The 26674-nt window shown below is 41.2% G+C and overlaps 1 protein-coding gene across 1 annotated transcript in view; it reads right to left on the reverse strand.

The window, feature by feature from the left end:
• Positions 1–22604, reverse strand: part of LOC307151530 (uncharacterized protein) — a 41049-nt gene extending 18445 nt beyond the window's left edge. Inside the window, exons 1-2 of the mRNA XM_079859624.1 lie at positions 22451–22604; positions 21964–22067 (exon numbers count right to left, since the gene is read on the reverse strand). Of these exons, the coding sequence (XP_079715750.1) occupies positions 21964–22067; positions 22451–22523 (177 nt within the window). The 5' untranslated portion in view covers positions 22524–22604. The remainder of the gene's footprint in view (positions 1–21963; positions 22068–22450) is intronic.
• Positions 22605–26674: the final 4070 nt, after the last annotated feature.

A 26674-nucleotide genomic window follows, 5' to 3' on the forward strand; every position in this document is an offset into this window, starting at 1 on the left:
GGCCATGTTTTCCCGGGCAGCCGCGGCCATCGGTCTTGAGTGGTCCCCGCCACCTGGTCCGGTGCGCTCGCGGCTAGACGATTGGTGTTTGGGTGCCGCCGCTGATCCCCGTCAGCGCGCGTCCTCAATACCTTTCTTCCCGGATGTGCATGAGGAGGTCACGAGGTCCTGGAAGGCACCCTTGTCTTCCCGTGATCGCTCGGCGACCTCCTCCGCCTTGCCTCCTCTCGATCAGGCAGCCGCCAAAGGGTACACTGGGGTTCCCCCAGGTTGAACGCTCTGTTGCGATGCAATTGTGTCCCCAGAGTGCTTCTTCCCGCGGTGACCCAAAGCACCCCTCCAAGGCCTGAAGGTTCTCCTCCACCCTTGTGGCGAAGGCCTATAGAGCTGCAGGGGCTGGCGGCCTCCTCACTGCATGCCATGGCGACACTCCAGGTCTACCAGGCCCAGATGTTGCGTGACAAAAAAACACTCAAGTGTACAACTCTTAGCGGATTGATTTTAAGGTTATTTTATTTGTTTTTAAATGTATTAATGGGCTAGCCCCAGAGTACCTTACAGACCTTGTCAGGTTGCATAGGCCTTCCAGAGACCTCCGTTCAGCCAGTCTGATGGTCCTGGAGGTTCCTAGATCTAGACTGAGATCCAGTGGTGATCGAGCCTTCTCAGTGGCAGCTCCCACTCTCTGGAACGCACTGCCTGTAGCTGTGCGGACTGCTAGTAGCCTGTCCACTTTTAAATCATTGCTAAAGACTCATTTGTTTGAAGTAGCTTTTGGCACAGGGGAGCCGCCTTGATGAATGTTGTATTATATGTGTACCTTTATTCTTAGTATTTTGTTATTTCATTGTTTTTTATGTATCAGTGTGTGACTAATATTTTTGTGTATTTTACTGTGAAGTACTTTGGTAGGCCCTTGGCCTTGGAAATGTGCTATATAAATAAATGTGACATTGACATTGACATTGACATTGACATTGACATGCACGAGGGGAGGACTGACCCAGGGCTCTTTGATGAGCTGCGTGCCGCCACCGACCTTGCTCTCCGAGCGACGAAGGTGACCGCACGCTCCCTGGGTCAGGTGATGTCCACTTGCGTGGTCCAGGAGAGACACCTGTGGCTCAACTTGACCGATACGCGTGAGGCCGAGCGAACCCAGTTCTTCGACACTCCCATATCCCAGGCTGGCCTCTTCGGCGGAGCGGTTGAGGACTTTGCCCAGCAGTTCTCGGCCGCCCAGAAGCAGACTGAGGCTCTCAAACACGTCCTGCCCCGACGGCCCCAGCAGCAGGCTCCATCCGGGTCGCGTCGTGGAGGACGCCGTAGGAAGGCGCCACAGCCCTCTCCCGTCCCGTGCCCCGCTAAACGCCAGGCCAAGCGGCGCTCCTGAGACGGGCTGCTCAGAGATGGCGATGAGTTCTTTTCAGGAGACGGTAGCAGGGCCGCTCCTTCCCCCGGTGGAGGGCCGGGGGAGAATCCTTGGTTTTCCCACTCCCGCTGCTCGTCCCACGACGGGCAGCACCCTAATGTGGTTAAAGAAAGAACTCACTTCCCCATCTCTGAGCACACAGAGTGCGCGGATGACAGTGCGCGCCGCTCACGAGCCTCGCCACTCTCGTCCCCCTCTGTCGCCAGTCCCCTGCCAGAGCACGCCCCAGTGGGACGCTGGTCCTCCCCTGGCCTCCTCTGGCAGGACGTGGCTAATGACCGGGCCCCCGCACCGGGCCGCTATGCCACCCACGCCTGGGCCAGTCATTCCACCTCGCTGCACCACCGAGGGTACGTCTGTGGTTCGCATGACCCCGCTGGTACAGTTCTTGGAAGCCTGGTTAGAGCTTCCCAGGCTGTCCCGCTGGGTCGCAAGGACCATCAGGTTTGGCTACGCGATTCAGTTCACGCGGCCTCCTCCCCGCTTCAGGGGAGTCCGCTTCACTATGGTCGGTGGCAATGCCCCTGTTCTGAGAGCGGAGGTCGCTACCTTACTGGCGAAGGGTGCGATCGAGACTGTCCCTCCAGCCGAAATGAAGTCCGGCTTCTACAGCCCCTACTTCATTATACCGAAGAAATCCGGTGGGTTACGGCCAATCCTCGACTTGCGCGCCTTGAACCGCTCCCTTCACAGGATGCCGTTCAAGATGCTCACGGCCAAACGCATTTTCGAGTGCATACGGCCGCAGGATTGGTTTGCAGCGATCGACCTGAAGGACGCCTACTTCCATGTCTCCATTCTTCCTCGACACAGACCGTTTCTACGGTTTGCTTTCGAGGGGCAGGCATACCAGTACACGGTTCTCCCTTTCGGGCTAGCCCTGTCTCCTCGCGTATTCACGAAGGTCGTCAAGGCAGCCCTTGTTCCCCTTCGGGAACACGGGGTTCGCATCCTGAACTATCTCGGCGATTGGCTGATCCTAGCTCACTCTCGAGACCAGGTTTGCGAACACAGGGACCTAGTGCTCCGGCACCTAGCTCGTCTGGGCCTACGGGTCAACTGGGAGAAGAGCAAACTCTGCCCCGCGCAGAGGATCTTTTTTCTCGGTATGGAGATCGACTCGGTCGCCATGTGCGCGCAGCTTACGAGCGAGCGCGCGCAGTCACTGCTGACTTGCCTTCGTCAGTTCGAGGGCAAGAGTGTGGTTCCACTGAAACTGTTTCAGAGGCTCCTGGGGCATATGGCATCCGCAGCCGCAGTCACGCCGCTCGGGTTGCTTCATATGAGACCACTTAAGCTTTGGCTTCGCGATCGATTCCCGAGGTGGGCATGGCATCACGGCACGCACCGAGTCCCAGTGACTCCGACCTGCCGTCAGACCTTCACCCTGTGGTCGAACCTCAGTTTTCTTCAGGCAGGAGTGCCCTTGGAACGAGTTTCCAGGCATGTTGTTGTATCAACAGATGCCTCCACCACGGGCTGGGGCGCCATGTGCAATGGACATGCTGCCGCGGGCTCCTGGACAGGACCCCAGCGCCTTTGGCATGTCAATTGCCTCGAGTTGTTGGCTGTACGTCGCTGGAGATTGGCGACTCCATCCCCAGACGGTTCAGATGATTTGGGATCAGTTCGGGGACGCACAGGTAGACCTGTTTGCCTCCCACGACTCGTCCCACTGCGACCTGTTTTATTCCCTGACCGAGGGCACGGATGCACTGGCGCACAGCTGGCCGCGGGGCCTCCGCAAGTATGCGTTTCCCCCAGTGAGCCTTCTTGCGCAGACCTTGCGCAAGATCAGGGAGGACGAGGAGCAGGTAATTTTGGTTGCCCCGTATTGGCCCAACCGCACCTGGTTCTAGGGATGGGACGATTACCGGTTTCACTATAAACCACGATAAAATGTACTGACGGTTAGTAATATCGTTTAAAATTTAATTATCATTAAAACCGTGTTTGATTATCGCAATTTTAGATCCTGTTCAGCCAGCAACAGTCTGCTTATAAATCCATTATGTACAGCGTACAAAACAATCGTTCAGACAAGATGATCACAACAATATTATCAAACTCTGTAAACAATAAATCAACACCGATTTAATTTTCAATACAATTAAAAACGGAGACGCAAGACGGCAAGTTGTATTTGAATGAAACGAGAGAGCGCGTCCGTTGTGATACATGGTGTAAGGTCTGTCAGAGAGTTTCAAGTCTGCCCAGATACAAGACTGAACTGGTAGTTCCACGAGACTTTTATAGACGTTTTCTCTCAGTTAAGCACACTCTTCACATACATGTCGAAGAGCGAATGTTAAAAGGGAAAAGAAAACACTCGAAAACACGCTACAAATCAAAGTGGAAGTAAACATTATAAAACAACGGTCAGCAGTAGAGCAGTCATCTTCCTCTTTGCGCGGTCAATCTCACTCTCACTTTGCGTGCGCGCTCACATAAAAACAGCATGCATACAATAACTTACGCCATAGAAGAAGTTATCTTAAAGGCACATTCACATTCATGTCATGAACACTACTTAACACTAGGTGGCCGTTACAATGGATGTGTGCGGTGTTATAATGCGTTGCTATTGACGACCGTCCTTATAAGGAAGGAAATGCTTTAAAAAGTGCATAGAGCTGCTTGTTTTATTTGTTGTTTGTTGATTTTCAAATATAAAACTTGTTGAAATGTCTTCAGTGTGAGCATCAACTCTTTTTGAACACTTTCATCTCGTTTTAACAAAACCGTGATAATATTGATAATCGCGATAATTTTGGTCACTATAATCGTGATATTAAATTTTCATACCGTCCCATCCATACCTGGTTCCCAGAACTAATACTCCTCGCGACAGCACCTCCCTGGCCAATTCCTCTGAGGAAGGACCTGCTTTCTCAGGGACGGGGCACCTTATGGCATCCTCGTCCCGATCTTTGGAACCTCCACGTGTGGCTCCTGGACGGGACGAGGCAGGTTTGAGTACCCTACCACCAGCGGTGGTGGCTACCATCACTTCCGCTAGAGCATCGTCCACGAGACACGCCTATGCATTGAAGTGGAACCTCTTCGTCAACTAGTGTTCTTCTAAACATCTAGAACCCACGAAATGCCCCATCAGTGTCGTGCTTTCCTTCCTGCAAGAAGGGTTGGAGCGAAGGCTGTCTCCCTCCACCCTGAAAGTGTATGTTGCCGCCATTGCCGCACATCACGACGCAGTTGATGGTAAGTCCTTGGGGAAGCACGACCTGATCGTCAGGTTCCTGAGGGGAGCGAGGAGACTGAATCCTCCTCGTCCTCCCCTCGTACCCTCTTGGGACCTCTCAGTGGTTTTAACTGCCCTGCAGAGTGCTCCCTTTGAGCCTCTGCAATCAGTGGAGCTTAAGTTCCTGTCAATGAAGACAGTGCTCCTGGTTGCATTGGCCTCCATCAAGAGGGTAGGGGACCTGCAGGCATTTTCGGTTGACGAAGCGTGCCTGGAATTCGGGCCGGCTAACTCTCACGTGATCCTGAGACCCCGGCCTGGATATGTGCCCAAGGTTCCCACCACATCCTTTTGAGACCAGGTGGTGAACCTGCAAGCGCTGCCCTCGGAAGAGGCAGACCCAGCCCTGGCACTGCTCTGTCCAGTACGCACACTCCGTGCCTACGTCGACAGAATGCAGTGTTTCAGGACCTCAGACCAGCTCTTTGTCTGTCATGGTGGGAAGCTGAAGGGAAAGGCTCTCTCCAAGCAAAGGTTGTCTCACTGGATAGTGGACGCCATTGCTTTGGCATACCAGCAGCAAGGTCGACCATGCCCCCTTGGTGTGACAGCCCACTCCACTCGGAGTGTGGCATCCTCTTGGGCTCTAGCGCATGGCGCCTCGCTAACAGACATCTGCAGAGCTGCAGGCTGGGCGACACCTAACACATAGAGTGAACCTGGCGCATGCGATAGCTGCTGTTATCTGTTTAAAAACTGTTTGTTTTTAAAAACTCAAAAAACTGTTTGTCTGTATGTTTTCTGTTTGAGTTTATTTTTTGTTAATTTTTGAGAGTGTACTACAGCAAAACCATCATGGGAAATTGGACAAGTTGGTTTTGGACTATCCTTATAATTACATGGATTGTAACTGACTCCGTGGTATGGACTATTCAACTAGATGATGCCGGAGCAGGGCAAGGACTCACCTATTCCCGGGTTGAACTTCTATCTCTGCGCAACTCTATCCACTGCCAAATGATTCCATCTATGATCCTTCCCCCTGAGCTAATTTCAACATCAAGATTAAAGAGGAAAAGAGGAAGGCGAGGAGGGGTGCGATGCAGACTTAGAAGACGTCCTTTTAAACCTCCGCTACCTTCATTAATTCTCTCAAATGTTCGTTCATTGAGAAATAAAATGGACTTGTTGCATGCTAAATGTCTCACGGATGCATCATTCAGGGAGGCATGTGTTCTTGCTTTGACTGAGTCTTGGCTAGATGAGTCTGTCCCGGACACCGAGGTTAGCCTGGATGGCTTTAAAATCTTTCGGGCAGACAGAACGAGTAACTCTGGGAAAGAGCGTGGAGGTGGGGTGTGTATGTACACCAACTCACACTGGTGCACTAACATTAAAGTACATGGGAAGATCTGTAATCCTAACCTGGAGCTGCTCACCCTGTCCGCCCGTGCTTTCTATCTCCCGCGGGAATTCCCGACTGTTGTGCTTAGCTGTGTATATGTCCCACCAAGCGCTAATGTCAAAGCAGCGGCTGAACAAATAGCGCAAAATACACAGGCTATGCTCAGCAAATATCCGGATGCTCCAGTGCTACTTCTTGGTGATTTTAACAGCTGTCGGCTTGACTACTCATTGCCAGCCTTCTATCAATATGTGGATGTACCAACGAGATTCAATAAAACTATAGATTTGTGTTACAGTAATATTTCGGAAGCCTTTAAAGCTAGAGCTCTTCCGCCGCTAGGGTTAGCGGATCACAATGTTATCCATTTACTTCCTGTTTACAAACAACGGCTGAAACAACGCAAACCGGTAATACGCAGCATCCTCCAATGGTCGGAAGATGCTATTGCATGCCTTCAAGGCTGTTTTGCATGTACAGACTGGGAAGTCTTTGAGGGAACAGGTTTCAGTTATTACAGATTACATCAAATTCTGTATGGATCTCTTGATACCGGTAAAGTCTATCAGAGCATATTCCAACTCAAAACCATGGATCAATTCACAGATAAAATATCTCTTCCAGAAGAAGAAACTTGCCTTCAGGCAAAAGGACTCTGTTACTCTCAAAAAAATAAATCAGGATATCAAAAATGAAATCTTTAAAGCGAAAAATAATTATAAGAACAAACTGGAGCAGGATTTTGCAAATATGGACACCAAACAGGCATTCCAGCGTGTGAGGACCCTTACTGGACAAGCCTCTAAACAGACTACTTATGTTTCAGATCCTACCACCTTTGCAAGTAATCTTAATAATTTTTATGCCCGTTTTGACACCTCTGACTTCTCAGCAGAGTGTGATAGCCTTTTGGATTCTTTGCCCTTTCAAGAGTTGAACTATGAGTCCCTTCTAACCAGGCAGGATGTCTATTTCCAGCTCATCAAGTGCAAATCGAATAAAGCTCCTGGGCCAGATGGTATTCCGGGTCGGGTCTTGAAAAGCTGTTCCCTGGAACTAACCCCTATTCTTCATTCTCTCTTCCTTCGCTCACTCTGTACTTCAACAATACCTGTCAAATGGAAATCATCGATTGTTATTCCTGTTCCAAAAAAAACGCATCCATCCGAGTTAAATCATTACAGGCCTGTATCATTAACCTCTATTATAATGAAATGTTTTGAGAAAATCGTCAAAAACATTATGCTCCCATACGTTACACCATCTCTAGATTGTTTACAATTTGCATATAAGCAGAAGAGAGGTACTGATGATGCAGTGGCCTGTCTCTTACATTGTCTACTTCAACACCTGGACATCACTGGGAATTATGCCAGACTTCTCTTTATTGACTTTAGTTCCGCTTTTAACTCGATTCAGCGTCATCAGATGATAAAGAAACTACAGAGTATGCAAGTCCCATCATCTTTAATATATTGGATTCACAATTTTCTTTCTAATAGGCCCCAAGTGGTTAAAGTGGGCAGTGCATTATCAACAACCATTGTCCTTAACACCGGCGCCCCTCAGGGGTGCGTACTTAGCCCATTCCTTTTTATTCTTTACACAAATGACTGTCAGAGTCAATTTACAACTACTCATTATTTTAAATATGCAGATGATACAGCCATTTTTGCTCTGCTTAATGAGGACAATGACTCTTTTTTGGACTATCAACGTTCTACAGCACATTTTAGCACATGGTGTGAGGATAACTTTCTGCACCTTAATATTCTTAAGACAAAGTAACTGGTCTTTAGCACATCAAAAACACAGATCCATGCTTCTAGCATTATCATTAATGGAGAGATAGTAGAGAGAGTAGAGCATTTTAAATATCTTGGCATTATTTTGGATCAAAATCTCGATTTCAATCAGCACACTCTAGGGGTTTACAAACGCTGTCAACAAAGACTGACAGCTATTCGTAAACTTAGGCACTTGTCGGTTCAGCCACATCTTCTTCTGCTTCTGTATCGCATTATTATCGAGCCAGTTCTTACTTATGGTGCCATTTGTTTTTTCCATATGCTTACAGTTATCAATAGGAACAAATTCTTAAAGATAACTCATTTAGCAAGTAAAATTATTGGCATCACTACCCCTTCTCTATCGGATATTGTCTCAACACTCATATTGCGAAAGGCACAAAAAATCTTAAATGATTCAGAACACCCACTTTATAAATATTTTATCCTTTTGCCTTCTGGCCGTAGGTATAGGTTACCGATGTGTAGAAAGGCCAAGTTTAGTAAGAGTTTTGTTCCTGTATCTACACGAGCTCTAAATACGGTACATAGGTAATGGGCCATTGATGTGTCAGGTATGCTCACTCTTTTTTTTTTCTTTTTTTTTTTTGATTTGATTATGTTGTTAATATGCTATGTGTGTTTGTATTTGTATTATGTACGCACCTATGGTGGAAACCAATTTCCTCTTGAGGACAAATAAAGGAATAATAATAATAATAATTCGCGAGATTCTACAATCTCCGAGTGGAGCCAGTTTCTTCTCATGTACTCGCTTCAACTAGCCGGTAATAGATTCTGCTCAGGTGTCTTCGCTTGCTCGCCATTCCTCTCCACGGACGGGATACGTGCGATATTCTCCTCAGGTGAGCCTAACAAGCCCTGAGTCTCCTCCAGCACTGACGACGCCAACGCCAGAGTTATGCCACCGGCAGCTTTCACGCTTGGCTAGGTGCCTCCATGTGCATGGTTCCCCCGCTGGGTGACCCCCACATGTGTATTTCCACTGTAAGCCTCTCTGAGCATGTGTCTTTCCCTTGGCAAGCCACCTTGCCACCCCTGGGGTTGAAAGATTCCACCTGCGGCTGGACACCCCAGTGATACTCCATATGCAGCCCCCCGGGGTCATATGTGTATTCCAAGTCCCCCCCTTCGGGCTGGGCATAATTGCATATTTCCACTGAGATATGCTTCCCAGTGTACCTTGGTATTCCTGTGTTAAGTAGGAGTCCTTCATCCGTGCTAGTCTCACGACAGCGAGCTCAGACTTATGCAGGGCACTGGAAGACAGTCGAGAGGTGGCGTGATTTCACTGGGAACCCCATTCGTCGTCATCCGACATAACTCGTTACGTCTCCCTGCCACTTCCGCTGGAACGGCTGAGTTCAGTCTCGGCTCCTCAGCGAAGACATATCTGCATGTTGCCAGCGCACTTCCTTACATACCCCCAGGGTGGGGCGGAGTTACGCTATGCAAATTCCGCAGACCCATGGCATTTCTTTGCCATTGGCTCGTTTTATATACTCGAAGATGATAGGCTTTCTAATCAAAACCCCATTCGTCGTCATCTGACGTAACGTCTCCGTTCCCTACTCAGGGAACGAGGGTTACATACGTAACCGAGACAATTCCATAGGACAACCAAGAGGGATACCCCATGAGTTTAAAGCCAGAGATGAGGTAGTAGCAGGCTGGGAATCCATATTTGTGTGGATATTACCAAATAAGAATCAAGAATGGATTAATTATATTTATTATAACCAACAGAGATTCATTAATTACACAGACGACGCACTTGATGCCTTAGGCCATCAACTAAGATATACTAGCAAAATGACATGGCAAAACAGGCAAGCTCTGGATTGGCTACTGGCAGAAAAAGGACGACTATGTGTGATGTTTGGAACTGATTGTTGTACCTTTATTCCAAATAATACAGCCCCTGATGGAGCTTTTACTAGAGCCATGAAGAAACTGAAGAAACTAAGACAAGAGGTTACTGAAAATGCGGGAAGAGACAGAAACATTGGATACTGGTTAGACTCTTTGTTTGGTTCCTGGAAGGAATGGTTCATTAAGGTGGGAATGATAATAGTTGTGGTTGTTGTTGTTTTCCTTTTGCTGTTCTGTTGTGTTGTGCCTTTCCTCAGATCTATGATAGCCAACGCAGCTGCCAAACAGATGATTAATGTGTCAGTCAAATGTTCGGGAATTGACATCGGGTGCACAAACTCAGGAGTGTACCCTATTGGGCCAGGTCTGGACGAGTTGGATGACTTCCTGTGAACAGGACTGATTAACGAGTAAAAAAGAGAGTGCCTTGTTACTTTTATTTTCTGATTATTGATTTTCACAATTTGACACTGTTTTTGATAGAGAGGGAGGTAGCCCCACTGTGTATTTTATTTTTGGGGTAAAATTAGGTAGATCATTAGAAAATGGGTAGAGTAGGGAGTTAGTTAGAAGGGTTATTTTTTGTTTTGTTTTTATTTTGAAACAAGGGCTCCTTCCGGAGTATATTCTTACATATATTCCTACATATATTCTTACATATAATCCTACTGAGTATATTTTATATAATCACACTAATTGTTCACAAAATATGAATATGTGAATGAGAGGGGACGATACAAGGTTTAAAGTAGGTCATTGCCCGTGGTACGAGGTAATGCAACCAGATATAAAGGGAAAAGATAAGAATGTTTTTATTATTTTTAATCACTTTTATCACTTTTTAATCACACTATAAAAGAGTTATTTTTAATATTTTATAGTTTTCTTTATGAAATAAATGTGAAGTAAATGCCTTAGGCAACTGGAAAATGTTTTCACGGGACAAAAAGAGGAATTAATTACAAGCGCGGTCACCGATTGCCGGATCAGCAAGGGCAGACTCAACTGGTGGTTTAAAAACCCGCTGTCTGCTCCAACACCAGATAGCGCCCTAGGCAGGACCAGGGCACCTCTGGCAACGATGGAGCAACCCAGATAGCACTCCAGGCCACCGGAAGCGCCTGTGCAGTTCCTCTGGCACCGTGGGACAACTCTACCCTCAAGTCTGTACACTAAGAAATGTTGATTACAAATGGATAACAGATGTTCATCTCTCCCTTGTGAATGATAACAGAAAAGGAAGGTGAGATCTTTTACTCAGTTCTAGTCAAAGGGGGGTGGAAATGTTTGGTCTCACTATTCCTCCAGAGTGTACCTTTGTGACAACAGCCTATTGATAAGAAAGACGGATGGTCTATTTTTGGCCATGATTGATAGATAACGGAAGGAGGCTTGCGCATGAAGATACATTCTGGGACAAACATGAAGGTGGGACTAGAATAAGTCCCAAAGGGGGGATGTGTTGGAGATTTTCCTTTGCCTCATGTAAAAGTCTGTATTTCTGTGTCTCAGTCAGAACCCAGGTTATATCAGGATACATCAGGTTAAATTAGGTCAAGTGGTCTGTGAGGATGAAAGAGTACCTAACAAGCTCAGAGAGAAGATGTGTATAGGTAACTGATAAGATGGTACTAAAAACGTTAATTAAAAATGATGGATGGCATTACAACACTGCAGGTGCAGAGAATCATGTGATCCAAGATATTATTTAAAATTGGGTATGGCCAAATATTTTTCCACCAATAGAAAAATGTCTCTGGGAAAGATGATGCTAACGGTAGCGAGATCTTAAGGTGGAGCGAGAAGAGAAAGATAGCTGATTGGCTACCTAGTGATAAGAAAAGGTATAAGACCTGAGGTTCTGACCATTGTAGATCAGATGAACAGCAGCATCTCACTTTGTTGCTTGTCAATAAAGTTACTTCTGACACCTGGAAATTCGACTCTTGAGAGATTTCTTCGAGACCCGATTTGAGGACTTAGAATTTGCTACAACATTATTTGGGGGTGAATGTGAGGGGAGAGGTCATTTAGGTCTGGTTGAACAATTTGTTAATTAAATTCTGATTGGATTATGTTGGTAATAGGCACTTCCCTAAAGCTAAAATAAGTTTTGTGTCTCTGACAAGTGCTTTTGACCTTCTTTTTGATCTGAATGGTATGTGGTAACACGAGTTTTGCCAGACTTTTTCCACTCTCTAGAACGCAACCGAATGCTTCTTTAAGTTCCTCCCTACTTGAAAAACTGTGGAAAACTACTGTTAAACAGGAAAACACGAATATTAATGTACATATTTACAGCGGGTCTATTCGCACGGGATTAGTATTACCTGAGGTAATTCTTCCAGAATTTTTAAAGAAGGTAAAAGTCACCGTAATCTAAACTGACATTGTCCGTAATGATTATTGAGATCATGGCACATTCGGAGAGGACTAAAATCACTGAGAAGCTCTGGTATTGTAATAATTACTTTACCCCACCTCTTCATGTTAAACTAATCTGGTCTGAATAGGGCTTTTATTAGATTTTCCACATATACTGGCCCTGATAATCATCACATTTACTCATTATTAATTTAAGTCCACACATATAAGACTGCTTCAGCACTTGCTCCAGACACAAGTCCTGAGATGGGCATGGCACCGCGGCACACACTGTGTGGCTATCTCACCGATATAGCATGGCATTTTCAGCCCTCGGGCAGACCTTGCATTTCTACAGGAAGGGGTTGCCTTAGAAGTGTCAAGGCATGCTGTTCCAACTCACCTGCCATCTCCTTGGGCGTCAGCAGTGAATGAATATGGAAATTTGAGTGTGTCGACAGAATTAATTTTTGAGGCAGGGTTCGTACACAAATTTACCAATAAATTTCCATAATTTTTTCATGAATTTTGAGGCAAATACTCATTACCTAACATTCCATGTAATATCTGCAGTGCCCGCCATAATATCAGCATTGACTGGCACAAATAGAAAATAGAAACTATTCTCATAATAATATACAAGTTCTTCATGTTTTGTTTTGCGCCATTGCTGTCAAACAAACTAAAACTGAAAGTGTGATAAGGCTTTGCTATGCGAGACGCCCAGTGGGGCGCTTTTGGTAAGCAAATGGCGCTGCGGGATGACACAATCATTTGGCACAATAAACACTACTCCGTCTCTAACAGAATCAACACTTTATACCTGTGAGGATTTCTTGAACTTTTTTGTTAGAAAGATTGAAATAATAAGAGAAAGAATTGTACCTTCTAATAGTGTCCTAGAAACCCCTATGCCATGTTCTTCTTTACTGAATCACTTTGAAGCTGTCTCTCTTCCAGCACTAGTAGAAATAGTCAAGCATTTGAAACCGTCATCTACTCCTCTGGATCCTATTCCACCCCAGCTCTTCAAAGATGTGTTTGCAACCATAGGCCCTGGTATACTATCTATTGTGAATAGCTCATTATCAAATGGTGTTGTTCCACCCTGTCTCAAACAAGCAGTGGTTACTCCCCAAATCAAAAAGCCTGGCTTGGATTACACTGAACTAAATAATTTTCGTCCAATTTCAAAACTACCATTTATATCTAAAATATTAGAGAAGGTTGTGTTACTTCAAATCACATCAGTTTTAAGTGAGAATGATATCTTGGATAACTTCCAATCTGGATTTAGAGCTAGGCACAGTACAGAGACTGCTCTGGTAAAAGTGCTAAATGACCTCCTAATAGCAACTGATTCTGGTCTGGCAGCTGTTTTAATCACATTGGATCTCAGTGCCGCATTAGACACTGTTGATCATTCGATTCTTTTAGACCGGTTGGAGTGTGACGTCGGCATTCGTGGAAGAGCGCTAACATGGTTCCATTCATATTTACAGGACAGAACATTCTCTGTTAATTTTGCAAATGTTTCATCCTCTGCAGCCACCTTAACCCTCTGGGGTCTGAGGTGTTTTCTGGGCCCTGGAGGTGTTCTGACATGCTCTGACATTTGTGGTTATTTCTGTTACTTGTGACATTTTCATGGCTAAAGTCTAATTACACTGTATTCAGCACAAACTCTGCTACAACAATATATCAACAGCATGTATGTAAAAGTTTGTAGTTTTGAGATAATGACATTTATGCGTGGTTTGTGAAAATACAAAAATAAATTCTCACTGAAATAAGGTCATGAAACCCCTACTGATTATTTCTTCACAAGACTTTTGAAAATTGTATGACGTAGCCTAGAATATTTGCTCTAAAACTATGTGAGAATCACCCTGACTGCTCATTCAGAGAAGACAATATATTGATTTAAAAAATTTACGACGTGTTTTGTGTTAGAAAGCAATATGCGAAGGGGCGGATCATCTCATTAATATGAAAGCTTTCCACACCTGAGAAAGACAAAGAACCTCCCTAATGGCCCTATTAGGAGCTTATCAGGGCCCATCATTCTGACCACCCTTGCACAAAGAATGAGGAGATTTAAAAAAGAATGGCTTTTAAAATTGTTTGGATTTATTTACAACACAACATAATCCAAAGATACACAACAAAAAAGCACTTATTGAAGAAAGAGACCTTTGTGCCATTCCTAAAAACATTGTACATACCTTTCATTTTCTAAGGTGTTTGATTTTCACCTTACCATGTTCATGTACAGAGACATGTACTGTGAATGTTGAAGTCAGCAGGACTCAGTGGCATCTGGGCCCTGAAAAAAAAAGAAAAAAAAAAAAGTGAACATACTGATATCAAGAGAAAGGCCTGCACGATTTTGGGAATACATTTTAGATTTTTCTTGTTAAAATTGCTTTTTAAAATTCACAGAATACACACACTCACACAAATGTTTCCAACAATATATTATATAATGAACACCAGTTTTGTTGTGCCTTGTAGGTATAGGCTATGCGCAGTGCTGCATAAAATAATAACAATATAGCAGCCTATATATATTTTCAAAAAGATTTCAGTAACAACTAAGCTAGAGAAAAATATATTGATTATCATGTTACTTCAAATGTTTCCATTCGTTATGATGATATGAAATTAGATAATAGTAAAAACATGAAGCCGTTTGGAGCGTTTTGCTTTTCCAAAATATGATACTGTACATTCAAACGCGATCGCGATCAAAAATATGATACATTAAAACGCGATCGCGATCAAAAATATGATACATTCAAACGCGATCGCGCTCAAATATAAAACATTATGGTTAGGCCTACCATATACATATCTACGTTTGAGCAGATATCCACAAACACAGTAACAGTAAACACGGGTCTAAATATTATAATATTCACCATATATCTAGCAACAGTTCAACTGCAATGTGACATTTATGCAACAATAGCAAACTAATATGTAAGAATTTCTTACCTTATCTTTCTTGTCTTCAAATATCGTTCTTCTTCTTCTGATGTAAATCCAATCTAAGCTCAGGCACGTCTTTCAAACTCGACGAAAAGTGAAGTGAAGTGTTTTGTTGTTGAGGTAATGAGGTCGATCGCGTTCCATGTGGAGATTTGCATGTGAATATCTTTTGCGCGAGTGGGCGTGGTAAATTAAAAAATAATTAGGAAGCGTTTGAGAAGCTGGACATCTTGTTGGTTTTATACAAATTACTTAAACAGAGAATATTTGTTTTCAGTTTGAATCCGATCATTTAAAAGTACACACTTAAATGTTTATAAAGGTGTATGGCTCATAAATGTGTGACAAGTATTCGCTGAGTTTTGTTTCAGTTTATAGACGTGCTCAAGAAAAAAAAGTTCACCGCGACGGAGAGGCAGAACGCACACCCTGTTTATTTTCTTTATTTTACAAAAGCACAATGTTTTGATTTGATTGGAAGTGGACACATACACAAGTAGAAATACCACAGATTCTTTTTTTATATTTCTTTTTTCTGTATGACCATAAATGACGGAGAAATTTAAGTTTATAGTGCTACAATGTGGAGAAAATGCAGCAAAACGCGCCGGCGCGTTTGTCGACCTCAGAGGGTTAAAATATGGCCTCCCTCAAGGCTCTATTTTGAGTCCTACATTGTTTGCTCTGTACATGTGTCCTGTGGGATCCATTTGTCGTCGCTATGACATTTCTTATCATATGTATGCTGATGACACACAGATCTATCTACCTATCAAAGTCGGGAATGAACAGTCCCTCAAGTCTTTGTTGGACTGTTTGAAGGAGCTTAAAACTTGGCTGTCTAAAAACTTTCTCCAGCTAAATGAAATAAAATCTGAAATTACAATATTTGGTCCACAAAATTGCAAAGAGAAGATAGCCAATATCCTTGCGCCATTAGAAATGATGGTGAAAGATAGTGTGAGAAATCTTGGCGTAATAGTCGACTCATCGCTTAGCTTTGACAAACAGATCAATTCTGTTGTAAAGAATAGCTTTTATCAGCTTAGAGTGATTTCTAAGATAAAACCCCTTCTTACTTTTAAAGATCTGGAGGTCGTCGTCCACGCTTTTATCACATCAAGACTAGACTACTGTAACTCTCTTTATGCAGGGATCTGCCAACGTCAACTGCGTCGTCTACAGCTGGTGCAGAATGCCGCAGCCAGGCTTCTAACTGGCACTAAAAAAAGGGACCACATTACTCCAGTACTACGCTGTCTTCATTGGCTACCGGTTCATTATAGGATTGAGTATAAGATTTCACTAATGGTTTTTAAAGCAATGCATAACATGTCTCTAAACTACATTGTTGACCTTTTAGGATCGTACAAATCAGGCAGGACATTACGATCAACGAACCAACTTCTGCTGACAATCCCTTATTCCAAAAAGAAATCAAAGGGTGACCGAGCTTTCTCAGTTGTGGCTCCCAAGGTGTGGAATAGTCTTCCCTCTCATATCCGGCTAGCTCAGACAATAGACATTTTTAAGTCTCAATTAAAAACGTATCTTTAACCTAGCTTTTAGTTAATTTCTTTTTTTTTTTCTTTTTTTTTGAGGGTATGTCTAAGAGTGTGTGGTCTTATTTTCATATTTGTTTTTATACATGAATGTCTTACTGTTTTAGTTAACTGTGAAGCACTTTGGGCAACAACGTTGCTATTAAATGTGCTATATAAATAAATAAAAGTTGAAGTTGAAAGTTTGCATCCTTATCAATAAACTGTCTGTTTGTGCAGTGCAGAAAGAAGTGTGCACTTTGCTCACTCAGTCAGCACATGGTCAACTCCAGGGGTTCAGTGGATGAATGCAGTACCTTGTCTCTTATGTCAAATTTAACCAAGTGCTGAACTAAATCAGAATACTATTTGTTACCAATAAAATGTTATCATTCACAAAAGCCATCTTTACACTGCAAAGGTGGAACAGAAGCTGCATCTGAAATAGCACAGATGTTTATTTACAGACTGTTTAATGTTACTCATAAATTATACAATTAACATAACTCATTACAGGGTCATTGTTGTCAATCAATGCTTTTGATATTGTAATAATGATTATTAACATTGATTAATAGAATACATAATGTTTTTGAGAAACTGCACGTCATATTCTGATTACACCAATAAAACAATCTAATAAGCATTTGTGAATTATTTTAATGCTTTTTACGCATTAGCAAATGAAGACTTCACATGATCTTATCAGCATGATGAATAAATTATATTAACTGGAATAAACTGTATACAGAAAGAGAGCAGAGAATGTGAGCGATCGTGAGGCTGTCCATAACTTGGGTCTCGCGCAGGTTTAAGCACACTCACCTCTTGCGTTAAAATCCCGGAAGCTGACTACACCGCGACATTAATCTCTTACATACAATCTGCACTTTGTTGTTTATGATGGGAGAATTTACACGTTTCATTTTTTTTTTTCGCTCACTGAACAAAACTCTTCGGTATAGTGATAACTAATCTGAACGCCTCTGATTGGCCATCACATTCATAAGCTCAACAGAAACGTGTGCGATTGGTTATAATGCTCAACGCTGCAAAACTAAATCTGATGGAAAGAACGTTAAGTATTGCAATTTGTTTTAACCAATATTATATTATCAATTAAACATATATTCTATTATATAAATATTTTGAAACAAATTTTCATGACTTTTCCAAAACTTTCTGGGTTAATTTATTTTCCAAAACTTTTCCAGGCCTGGAAATTGCTTTTCTAAATTTCGATGACTTTTCCAGGTTTTTCATGACCATATCTGCTGAGAGCAGCAGATATTATGCTTATACACCACAGTTGGCCACATCCGCTCTATTCGTTCGTGTGTATGTGGGGTAACGTGGCATTGTTTTAATTGGTCAAAACAATCGTAAATACATTGAGTGCATTGAAAGTTATGTTTTAACATTACACTGTGTTTGCTCGGTGGCTGGTATGAAACATAAAATATATTGAATGGAGGAGAAAATGCTGTATTACTGTTACTACAAATAAAGCTCTCTCTGATTATGTCATGTTAGCCACTAGACAGAATAGTGTTGTCTCCGAGGTAAAAACATGCAACTTGCGGTAAATCAAGAAAAATAGAGAATCAAACAATAAAACTAATCGTGTCGAGCTATACCAATTATTCGATTTCTGTTGATAAATGTGTCCAAACAGTTGCTCACCCGTCTAATAAAACACATTAAAGTGTCTTTGGTGTTTCCATGGTTTCTACTGAAGTAAAATCTGAAATCGAGGGTAACGTGATATGATGTGATTGACAGGCGACTCAATGACATGGGCCGTTACACTGGTTAAAACTGCGGATTTCTCTTTATTTAAACATTGTTGGAAACATTTGGGATAATGCAAGTATAAAAGTGAACAAAATATAGGCCTAACATTGTTCTAGTGTTTTTTTTTATATTTTAATGTAAAAATCGTACATATTGTGCTTTAACTTCGGTAGGTACAACAAAAGGCTTTGTAACCAGCTTCAGCACAAAGCTAATTTTTAGTGTTTTATTTTTTATCGATCATTTGTTGGTAAAAGATGAGAGACCTGAAGAGCCACATGATTTTTGTCAAAGAGCCAGATGTGGCTCACTGTCACGCACTGGCTGTAGTAACACACACGATGAAGAAGATGAAGATCCAAGACTTTTAATAGTTTCCTCAAAGGTTATTTTTGTAAACGAAAACTGAAACTAATGCCGAGTTCACATTGCACGATTTTCAAAGTAGTCGGGTCACTGTTCTTTTCACACTGCACGACTATCCAGGGTAACATTCAGTTGCTGGTTCACACTGCACGATGCATCGGCGACAGGAGGTTTCACACTGCATGACTTTCAGGAGGAAGAATCGCCGACAACTTCTGTGTGGTCCCCAAACTACGTTTCACAACCAAACACACGCGAGAAGTGAGACTGAAATTGTTATTAAAAATGATAGCCTGCAAGAAGCTTACGATCCAAACTGTCTGTGCACTAATTTGCAGCGAAAAGGAGAAAAAGAAAACCATATTATGCATGAGGAAATGGCTGGGAAGACACAGGGAGCAAGGACTGTGTGTTCTGCAAAGAGAGTTGGGGGTAAATAAATAATTTTGCAATGTGCTGCTGTTGCTGCTGGTCAAGCAAATGTTTGGGCTTTGTTTCTGTTTGATATAATTGTAAATATATCTATTCAAATACTGATATTTTGGTCTATAACTCCTCCCCGAACTCCCCGCTGCTCTGTATCTTGCTCTCTCATTGGCTGTCGGTCATCGCCGATGTAGTCTTCAGTCAGAACACTTTCACACAGCAGGATTTTGAATCGCCGACAGATCCAGATATTTAGCATGCCAAATATCTCACGGGTCAAGTCAAGTCATCCTCATTTATATAGCGCTTTTAACAATGTAGATTGTTTCAAAGCAGCTTTACAGAGATAAATGTATAATTTAAGGTAACAGAGATTGTTTTGTTTGATTCGCTTCCGTTGCAACGATCATTTGTTGTTAAATTAGGGGCCGCCAAGATGACACCATTCTCTCTACACAGACTTTAAACGCGATCCTGTGAGAAACGCTGATGGCGTTCACATGCGCATTAAGAACTGGTTCTATAGTTATGTGCATTTGAATATATGTGTGCAGGTTTGGAATTCCCTACAAACCAAGCCTAAACAAATACTGGTCTTTCCTTATAAATTTTGATACAGAATTTTATTTTATTTAGTAAAATTAAATTTGGTATTGGTAAATTGGTAAATTCGCGAAAATTCGCAGGTGTCGGCGACTCATCGGCGATTCTCTCAGATCGCGTCTTTGCTCATTCACCCTAGTGATTGTCACTCGGGTAAACGAGCACCGATTTGCCTGTGATTTCGGGCATTTGTCGGCGATTTCTCAAAACCTGTCGGCGAGCCAAAATCGGGGCTAAAATCATGCAGTCTGAACTCGGCATAAGACTAAAACTATTGTTCAAAAACATTTTCGTAAAATGAAAAATTCATAAAAAAAAATGAAAAACTAAAACTAAACTAACAACAGTTACTGAAAAACTAACTGAAATAAAATAATAATTAGCAAAAATAAAAAATCGTTTTCGTAATTAATAAAAAATCTAAAATCGATTCTTTATGGAAATGCCTGTATATGGATCTTCATGCACATGACATTAAGTTAGCTGAGGCAATTAAAGGGATAGTTCACCCAAAAATGAAAATTCTGTCATTTACTCACCCTCAAATTGTTTCAAACCTGTATGAATTTCTTTTTTCTGCTGAACACAAAAGAAGATATTTTGAAAAATGTAACCAAACAGTTGCTGGACCCCATTGACTTACATAGTAGGAAAAAAAAAATGCTATGGAAGTCAATGGGGTCCAGCAACTGTTTGGTTACATTTTTCAAAATATCTTCTTTTGTGTTCAGCAGGAAAAAGAAATTCATACAGGTTTGAAACAATTTGAGGGTGAGTAAATGATGACAGAATTTTCATTTTTGGGTGAACTATCCCTTTAACCTGTAACGGTCATCAGCTGGAGTGCCCTTGAGAGCCACCAGAGGGCACTCCACATCAGACTTCATTACTCACTCACAACTACATTTCCCATAACTCACTGCCCGGACTCATCATCACAGATTGCATCCACCTGTGTCTCATTACCCTGTTAGTCTCAGCTTATTTATACCATGTTCACTCATTGTGAAGTTTTGTATGTTGTTGCACTGCATTCCCGAGTGTTTTACCTGGTTTCTTGTTTCTTGGATTTCCGTGGATAACTCTTTTGCCTCTGACCCCTGCCTGTTTTGTTTGTTTGGACTGCCTATCTGACCTATTGCCTGTTTATTGGATGACGTGTCTGGATTGTCCCTTTATTAAAGCTGCATTTGGATCTCTACCTTAGTGTCTCGGAGCAGTTTGTAACATAACCGCTGATTTTTTTTTTTCATAATTTTTACTCTTAAGTTGCATTTATTTGGTTCTTTGTTCAATCTCAAACATTACTTTATTTTTATTATTATGATGTCTGCACAAGAGTTAACTGTAATCTGTGCAAACATTAAACTTTGCTTAAATAAAACGTCTTGCTTTGGTCTACACTGGAAGTGTTCTGTTTTCTCTGCTAAACTATATAAAAACTAAATAGAAATGTGTTCACAAAATTAAAACTAACATAACCATTAATGAAACTAACTAAAACTAAACAGATTGAAAAAGTAAAAAAAAAAAAAAAGTTGAAAAAGTTGTTGAATAAAAAATCATTTAAAAATGCAAAACTATAATAACCTTGGTTTCCACAGGTATTTCCAAAGGTAGGCAAACAAAACCATAACACTGATGAGACCTGAACAATCAGAACTGAACACAAGGGATTTTAAATACAAAGGAAAATGAGTATAATTAAATACACACACCTGAGCTGAATAACAAATCGCATTAGTCCATGACGACAGATTAGACAGTGCAAAACAAACATAAATCCAAACAAAGGGAATCTGTGACACTCAGAGTCGTAGGTTAAACCAGTGTGATATAGACTCACTTCTTGTATTGAGATTGAAAGAAGCTTTAAGTTTAATTAATAGTAAGATTTCTTCTAAATAAATTGCAGCAAAGGGGTTGATACATATTTTGAATATATAGGACCACTTGATATGTCAAATGCCACCAACACAGATTTATTTTGCTAAATGATACTGTTACTAAACTTATCCAGATACTCATCTTAACATGACTTATATTTATGGTAAAAACATGTACTTATATTTAAGCACCAAAACTCAAGCACACCAAACGTAACAATCACTCCGAATCGTCCTGTACTTTTTGATAAAACTGGTCAGATAAAGTTCACTTACCTGATCCAGCTGTATTCTGCAGTAGTCAGTCAGTGTCTGTGGACCAGTGATGTGACCACAGGATAAACGAGCTCTTAAAACCCCTGGATCATCATCATATGGATCTGAAGTGGAAATTACATGTCTTAAACACTGCCAACATTTAGTCTTATGTCAGGTTTGTTCTCTATTTAGTGACGTAAACACAAAACACAAACCTGTGGTGTGGGAATAGGCTTGCATAAATTCTAAAAATAGCAAAGAATGGACGAAGGTTTGGTTTTTCTGAATATTTGACGTAAATTGTATGGGAAAAAAGATCCAGCAGTTCATAAAAAAAGCTCACAACTCGAGAAAGCTGAAAATAAATAATAGCCTAATCGTCTGCCTGTAACTAGGTGTAGATGAAAATGCCAGCAATGAAACAATTCAGGCTCAAATTAGCGATACATCAAGACAAGACATTATGTTTGCAAGGTGTAGAAAACAGACATGATAACAAACTTACCAATATCGCAACACTTTCTCACTAATATAATGTCATTCTCCGATCCATCATATCGCTTCTCGTGACTGGACATGATAAGTTTATCAAACTAAAAAACAGAACTTTTCATGTGCACGATTAGCCTACTTGATCTAGCAGGTTTCTTTTTCTCTCTGTCGGAAACTGTAAAACACGTGATTAAGGCGCGGCCTCGGGTCCTACAGTTTACATAAAAAATAGATCTGGGCGGGTCTACACGAATATGGAAGCCCGTTTCCGCCACGTTGAGTAAAAAAAAAAAGATTCTTTAAGTCATAATAATGAGAAACCTTCTCATAATAATGACTTAACATCTCATAATAATAAGAAACTTTCTCGTAATAATGATAAACTTTCTCATAACAATGACTTAACATCTTGTAATAATGAGAAATTTTGTAATAATGAGAAATTTTCTTGTAATAATATGAGAAACTTTCTCATAATAATGACTAAACATCTTGTAATAATGAGAAATTTTCTTGTAATAATGAGAAACTTTCTCATAATAATGACTTAATTATGGAAGCCCATTCCCGCCACATAAGAAAAAAAAACGAGCATAAAAACTCGAAATTATGACATTCTTAAGTCATTATTATGACATAAAATGTCGAATTTATGATTTACTTTAAAAGTCATAATTATGTGATAAAAAGTCAAACTTTTGACATACCAAGTCGAAATTTTGACATACTAAGTGGAAATTATGACTTTAAAAGTCATAATTATGAGATAAAAAGTCTAAATTTTGACATACCAAATCGAAATTATGAGATTAAAAAATCGAAATTATGACTTTAAAAGTCAAAATTATGACATAACTAAATCGAAATTATGACTTGCCGACTGGCACGCTCATTGATCTTCATCATGGTGAATTATGAACAGATTAAGGAGTATTTCGACCGTGGTTTTACAAATGATGAAATTCCATGGAATAGCTCTGAGCAAACACACTCTTGAGAGGATTTTAAGCAAGAACAAACTTTGGCGCAGAAAGAACAAAACGGATGTGGCGGAGGTGGCAGCTTTCATAGAACAACAACTTCAAACATCTGGGCAATGTCATGGCTATAGGCGGATCTTTTGTGACGTCATTGTTTATGTTTGCCGCGTTGCATCACGGGAATCGTGTGGCAGGAAACACCTGCTAGATACCTGTAATTTGATTGTTTTGCACGTTTGGAGGAGGATTTAGAGAAGAGGATGGTTCACTCTTGCTGTGTGGTCGATTGTACGGCTCGTTGGGGGCCTGATAAAAAGTTTTTTCGAATTCCCTCCGAAAAGGATCGCGAAAAACGAAAGAAATGGTTGCGTGCGATTAGGCGATTGAACCTGGACGCTCCGAAGCCTGGATTCCTAACGTTACTGATCGAGTTTGTGAGGCTAATTTTGTTCATGGTAGGCCTAAGTCTTAGTGACTATGTATTTATAGAAGATTGAATAAAATAAAAAATAATAAAACTGAGTCAAATCAACACGAGTCATCCGTGTTTTCGCGTTCTGATTCAGGTGTCCCAAACCGCGATCCACAGCACCCAGACTACCGTATTTTCCGCACTATAAGCAGAGGCGCACCTTCAATGAATGGCCTATTTTATAACTGTTTTCATATATAGGGCGCACCGGATTATAAGGCGCATAGAATAGAAGATACTGCAGTCAAACGTTTGACTGGGTTTGCGTTATGCAGTGGTCACCAACCTTTTCAAGCCTATAAGATCACATTCAAGTCCAAATGTAAACCAAGATCTTCCACTTGCAAAAAAATATGAAAAAAAAAACAAGTGTCTGAGCTGTAAAACCTTGTTTATAGTCGACGCGTCCGCATAAGCGCGAAGGTAATCAAAATCTAATATCCGTCTGCTCGGGCAGATTCGGCTTAACAGCGCGCCCGAATCTGCCCGAGCAGACGGATATTAGTACATCTCATCATCACCCAGTTTGCGCGTCTAAATCAGTTGTATGATCTGGTGTTCAGTCTAAAACAAAACAGTTGCGTCAAGTATAAATGCCTCGTCTGTTTGGGGAGTTGCACGCACAGTCAGCGGAGATCTCATATGGGCTTTGAAATAACTTCGATTTTGTCACCAATACAAATTTTGAGCTTCTCTCCAAACCTCCTCCGGTCTTCAGATGTTAAAGTGCTTATATATTGTGGATTTTGCCCGCTAACTCTCTTGAAAGTGCTCGTCGCGTCTTTACAGCCCGCAATACTGTTTGATTTGTTGCCACACAACCACTCGCGCATGCGTACAAATATGTCAACAAAGATCCTCCTATTGATGGATGCACCAAAAATGTTGGATGAATGGGACTGTAACATAGGGAAACAGTGAGAGTTCTGCTGTATGGAGCTTATAATATGACAATATGATTTGAATTTGAATTGTGTCAATTTGAATTATTTAGGCTACAAGATGTGTAATCTAACAAATTTGAATTTTATGTGGTATTTTAAATAGTTCTGAATTTGATTTCTTTAAACGAATATTAAACATTTGAAATTTAACGAATTGAAATGATATGTTTATGGCTGAATTTATTAGACATGTTTTTCAAACAGCAATTTTTTTGTTCTGAATTCTTAGACTGCAAATATTTAGTTTTAAAAAATACAGATTCAAGTTTCCAAGATGAAGAAGACATCCATAACTTCAAATTCAGTTTTCTAATATTCAAACCGCAGAAAAATCAGATCTTACAGAAAGTACATCACCACAGGGAAGAGTAAAGGATCTCAGAAAAGTCCAACAGAGCATTTTGGCTGCCGCAAATGCGGTGGTGGTTCAAGAGAATCCGTGTATCTTTCGTTCAGTCGTTTTTATTATTATTTAATATTAAGAGTAGAAAAATGAGAAAACAGCTTGAGTATTAGATTTCTAATATTCTAGTAATAGTCCTCTGCTGCAGCAGTTGCACGGAGCTTACAAAACTTAACGCGTGTATTGCAACTAGGCTCCATTTTCTCATCAAACAACTAACGAATGGCTCGGTACAACAGAAGAGCCTAGACAGGACTTTCTCTCTGTGTAGACCAGCAGTTGGTCTGAATTTGCTATAACCTATAGCCTATTTTCTGGACTGTAGACTAACACGTTTGTATCATGAAACACGCTGTTATTTATTCCAAAGTGACTCAAGCATATATAATGCATTTAACGTTAAATAATCTAAATGTTGACTTTCAAAAGTAGGCGCGCCCTTACTGTATGACAAATCCTTAAATGAATGTACAACAAGAATGAAAAATAAGTAGCCATGTATAATAAAATAATATATAGGCTACATAGACTACAAAAATAGCCCATATTGTGGCCTTTATTATACAAACAACATTTAGCCTATTTTAAACGCCAAGCCTAAACAAATTTATTTAAATCGAAACGGTCGCGCATCTCTCATTCAGTCAAAAGTTTTCATATTTGCAATGTAACGTGGATGCTAACTATTAATATAAAGAAGGCTTCATACTTCAGTCGAGTCCCAAAATACACGTATAGGCTAAATCAGCGTCTTCACAGCAAGGGAAATGTTTGGAATAACACGTAGGACTGTGTGCGGCACAGCTTGCCCTTTATATTGTACAACAGACCAATTAAATTAGGCAGAATAACTTTTTATATGTTAGGTTGACTGTGTTTCATTTTGATAATGAGCAGTCTGCGATATGAAGCAACGCCAGAACTGATACTATGTTGTGTGAGAGCGCGATGCGCGAGCGCCATCACTTGGATTTGTTCCACTGCTGGGAAATAACTTAATACTCTGTTATTTATAGTCAGATAATATGACATCATTCGAAACAGTAAAATGTATATTTTTATTTGTGTACATTCAAAATGACTACAAAATATCATGCCACTGAAAAATAAATAAAACAACAAGATGCGCTGCTTTAGCGCGTCTCTGTCTCTTTAGATCTTTCTGGCGCACACCAAAAATGAACCAAAATACAGAGAATAGCCTTCTTGGCGCGCCTACTTTTGAAAGTCAACATTTAGATTATTTAACGTTAAATGCATTATTATGCTTGAGTCACTTTGGAATAAATAACAGCGTGTTTCATGAATCATGATAAAAACGTGTTAGCCTACAGTCCAGAAAATAGGCTATAGGTTATAGCAAATTCAGACCAACTGCTGGTCTACACAGAGAGAAAGTCCTGTCTAGGCTCTTCTGTTGTACCGAGCCATTCGTTAG

This window comes from Squalius cephalus (assembly GCF_949319135.1).
Source record: "Squalius cephalus genome assembly, chromosome: 23".
NCBI classification, from domain to species: domain Eukaryota; kingdom Metazoa; phylum Chordata; class Actinopteri; order Cypriniformes; family Leuciscidae; genus Squalius; species Squalius cephalus.